A 4,795-nucleotide genomic window follows, 5' to 3' on the forward strand; every position below is an offset into this window, starting at 1 on the left:
TTTGTGGTAGGAATGACTCATAAACATAGAACTAAGAGGAAATTAACCACCAGCTATGCACATATATCAACATTCATTTGAACAAGGTAATATCTCATTTTATACATCACAAATTTATTGACTATTTGTATTTAATTCTTATTTTTTTCTAATGGAATCAATGTAAGACTCATTGAGTTAGACTCCCCACTACACGATTAATAAGTTAGACTCATTGAGTGACTTGATGAATTTGAATTCATCAAGGAAAAGGAGTGTTCAATTTAGAATTGATCATGCATTGGATGAAGAGCAAAAAGGTGGTCAATTTAGAATTGATCATGCATTAGATGAAGACAAATATTAATGTCAATTAAGGTAATTGACATTAATGAATTTGATTAAAAGAGTACCAAAGGGGGTTTGATTCATTTCATGATGGACTAGTGTTCTTGGTCTTCTTCTTCCACCTTTAGCTGAAACTCCCTAAGAAGGTTGTTAGCACAACCTTAAATAGTTTTTCTTCTCCAAGTTTGTGAGTTCGTAAGACGGACGGAACATGTTCATGTGGATACCAAAAGAGGTGCAAACATTTGATCGTGCTAAGATCCAACGAGGACAAAATTACCGTTGGGAGTTCGTGTTTACGCAACAAAGGTATAACTTCATCACAACTAGTATATTGTTCCTTCGCTTGAATCTTTTGGAAGGATCTCGAAAAATATATTCCACTGCGCTTGTATTTGTTTTGTGCTTGGAGTCCTTATGGTATGTTGTAGACTAGAACCTATTATCCTTGGACATTATTATACTTATTCATTTGGTACTGAACTAAAGTAAATATAATAACCAACTTTACATTTTATTAATTAATGAAATATGATACAAAAAAATATTCTTGTCAATCATCTCATAATTAGTACTAGAGTTAATACTAACAATTAATACTTTCATAGATGGTCAAAATATACAAAGTACATCGAATAACTAAAGTGATATAGGTTCAAATCAATTACATGTTAGAAGCAAAGATAATCAACCAAACCAGAATCCTCTTTCAAATTGCACATTAAGTAGTAATCCATAAATTTCTATTCCTTCTCATCCAAGTCTATCTTTACGAGTAAAGTTTGTTTAATTTCTTTTTGATTATGCATTCCACATATCTTCAAACTTTTATTCTTTTTTGTACTTTCATATAGATTGGATGTTCTGTCTTGATAAAAAATTTATTTGATTGAATAAAAATTATGGCAAAGGAGTGCTTCATAGGATATATCAAAATACTATAGTAGGAAAACAGATACTAGAATCAAATTGGTGTGAAATACAAGTATAAGTTGTCCTAAAACTAGAAGAGAGTTTAATTAGATCTTATAATTTTTTTACAAATTAAAGGTTTGAGAATACACTTAGAGGAATAATCGTTTGGTTTTATCATCTGGTATGATTTTAATCTTTCATTAAAATATTATTAATTTATTATATCTATTGTGTTATTATAATTTTAAACAAATATAAAATGTATTTACAATTAACATTAAGTGAAAACTACTATTAAGTGCATATGGATTGATACGTTATATTTTTCTCATTTGGTATAATATCTGACCTTTTGAATTATTGTTATTACCTTTTTAATTTTTTTTATTTCACTTATACAAATATATGCATTGTATTTGGAAATAACATATACTTAGATTTTGCTTATAGCATGATGGTTAAAGATGATCCAACTAATTGAATTTTTATTTTACAAAACTTTATTAGTTCTAAAATTTAATATTTTGAGTCTAGTGTATAGTTAATTTTGGATGTAGATGACTTATCGTTAGTATTGCATTTATAAATTTAATTCAAATGATTGTTAGATTAATAAAAATTTTCTATTAGTATTTTAAATTATATCTTATAAATTTTTATATTCTAAATGATCTATGTATTACGATGAGGTATAAATTTTGAATTCATGTTATATATTCCAAAGACATATAAGTGATATTTTTTAGTGTCTTTATAAATGATTATAAATGACATTTATTAATGTCTTTAGAGATTATTTAAGGTGTCATTTTAAAATGATCTTATACATTATCATTACTATAATTTTGAGACACTCAAAATAAATGAATTTATGGGACATTTAAATTTATCTTTATTATGATAACAACAAAAAATCTATAAATATTTTTAAAATATAAATTTTTTTTTGACATTTTTATATCCCTATATTGTTAGGAGGATCTAAGACAGACATCATTTTACAGAACGTTATATATATATAATAATTGTCTTGTAATTGAATAATTATACAGAAATGGAAAAAAAATATATGGAAGAATCGGTTTGATTAACATGATTTCATCTTTCTTCTTTGATCTCTCTGTGTCTGCTTCTAGTCCTCCAGCGGCCGGAGTTGTTGCTGCATGCTGGAGTCCGGCGGCGGCATGTCGGAGCAGTACTCCAGGTTGACTCCGAAGAGCCTCAGCCTCTTGGGCGCCGCCTTGGCTGTAGGCGTCACGGCGCCAATGACCACTGGGACCGACTCCAGCACCGTGACGTCGTCGTCGTCGTCAGAAGCTGTTTGTTTGACGGATCCGATGATGGGTTGCAGGGGAAGCACCGGCAGTGTACGGCCGTAGCGTACGAGGTGGTCAGCGGCGGTGTGTCCTCCCCAGGGTGCGACTCCGGGAGGCGGAAGGCGGTGGTGCAGGTCGATGAAGAGGCGGCTGCCTGCGGTGGCGCGGAGGAAGGAGACGGTGTCCCCGGCGTGGAGGTGCTTATCTTTGACGAAGCGGCTCCACCCCTTGGTCATCACGTAGCTCTGGCTGCTGCGCCAGTAGGAATAGCGGAAGCTCCACCGCAAGCCGCCGGCGTCCTCGAAGCAGAGCACCACCCCCTTGTCGGTCATCTCCAACTCCAACGGGAAGAACCTCTCCGCGTACTGCTTCGGGATCACTAGCCTGTTCAGCTTCCCGACGTCACTCGGCGTCACCACCTTGTCAAACATGTGCTCCGGCGGCCAGTTGTCGCCGCCGCCGCCTGCCGCCATCCACAGAGAGGCCAACAAGGAAGGAGAAGAGGAGGAAGGTGCCGGTTGTATCACCATTCGTTTGGACCTTGAGAAAGGAAAAGATTATATCAAAAGTTTTCCACCCAAAAACGAAAGGAAATATGAAGAAAGAAAAAAAATATTTTTCGTATCAAATATATCCTCAAAATTTTGATACAAAATATACCCAAATAAAAAAAATAATTTCCTTTCTTTTCTTTCTTCACTTCCAAATAAAAAACACATTATTTCTCTTCACTTCCTTTTTCTCTCCTTCCTTTTTTTTTTTTTCCTTTTCTTCTCTTTTCCCCTCCAACTTCCAAACTAAGCCTAAATGCCTCCATTAGATGCCTATCAACTCAATCAATTATTTGTTGATGCTTAATTTCTTCAAGATCTCTGAGATCTAAAAGCTAGAGAAAAGAGGAGAAGAGAAGATCAAAATATTAATGGAGTTAGATGGAATCATGCATAGAGTAGAAGGGGACCATGCCAATTGAGGCCACATTCTTATCATCTTATTCTAGAGCCTAACAGAAATTTATTCATCGGTTATCAGGATAAATTAGAAAAACACATGCAAATGAGTCTTGACAAACGACCCAATATCATAAGTGGGTTGAATACCATGCGCGTATTATATGCCATCTTGTGAAAGATTCAAATGCACGTTACATGGGAGTTGTTCATCCTACATGTCGGGGGGGGGGGGGGGGCTACACATCCTCATGAATGTTTCAATCAACTCAAAGGTTATATCATATATAAAAAGGGTAGATCCACTATCTTATCGACCCCCTAGTATCTGTCCTACAGATATGAAGGGAGATAAATGCAGGTACATAGATCATAGATACATGGTGGGGTAAACCCCAGGTCGTTAATTCTTGAGAATCGACCCCTAACCATTACGCCAGAGATGTCATGCGCTCATCATCTGCGCTATGCTCGAGGGCAAGGTTATATCATATAAGCTTCAACTTCGTGTGTTTGTTTGTTTATGTGTGTTAGGTAGATCAACTACATTTCGTAGAGAAATGACACAGTGTGAGTTAAGATTGAAGTCCTACCTAATTGATTTGGATAATTTATCGTGTGTATGTCATTTATAATGCTACTACGAATAATTGATAAAGCTTTCAGGGCTATGGTACAGTGAAAGGGTATCAAGTTATCACTCAGGTCTCTGTAATCGATCCCCAGTGTGAACTCTACCCGATTTACTTTAGCAACCGGTGGGAAACTTTTGTGGGGACAGGTCGGTTGCCCCAAGTTTAGTGTTATCTGGTTCATCATTTTGCCCCCGAGGCTATAATGCAGCGAAAGAGCGGCAAGTTGTCACCCAGACACACGCGGTTCGATCCTTAGTTAATACTCATTTTGTAGGGATTTTTCTTCTAAATGGGGCGTGCAACCACGAGATGCTGGGCCGCTCACCGCGAGCGCTTCCTAATTTATCCTAGTGGCCAGTGGAAAACTTTCGTGGGGTCAGATCGGTCATCACAAGTTCGGTGTTACTTAGTTCATCACGAATAATTGATAAAGATTTCGTATAAATTGATTTTAGGTTAGGGAATACAACAACTAATGACTTAAGGGATCCCTTTAGGTGAATATCTTCGATAGTGACTTTTGGAGTCATTAGAGAGAACAATCATTCGTTATTATAGTTGATGTGGATATGTCTTAAGGGCAGAGGAGGAATTACGAAGGGAAGGAGGGGTAGTTTGGTCATTAGCCTATTTTTGGGCTTATAAGTTGTGG

At 36.2% G+C, this 4,795-nt stretch overlaps 1 protein-coding gene across 1 annotated transcript; it reads right to left on the reverse strand.

The window, feature by feature from the left end:
• Positions 1-2,374: 2,374 nt before the first annotated feature.
• Positions 2,375-3,088, reverse strand: LOC122026810 (putative B3 domain-containing protein Os10g0537100). Its single transcript, XM_042585524.1, has one exon. It carries the CDS (start codon positions 3,086-3,088, stop codon positions 2,375-2,377), a length of 714 nt encoding a protein of 237 aa, XP_042441458.1.
• Positions 3,089-4,795: the final 1,707 nt, after the last annotated feature.

This window comes from Zingiber officinale, chromosome 10A, assembly GCF_018446385.1.
Source record: "Zingiber officinale cultivar Zhangliang chromosome 10A, Zo_v1.1, whole genome shotgun sequence".
Classification (NCBI taxonomy): Eukaryota; Viridiplantae; Streptophyta; class Magnoliopsida; order Zingiberales; family Zingiberaceae; genus Zingiber; species Zingiber officinale.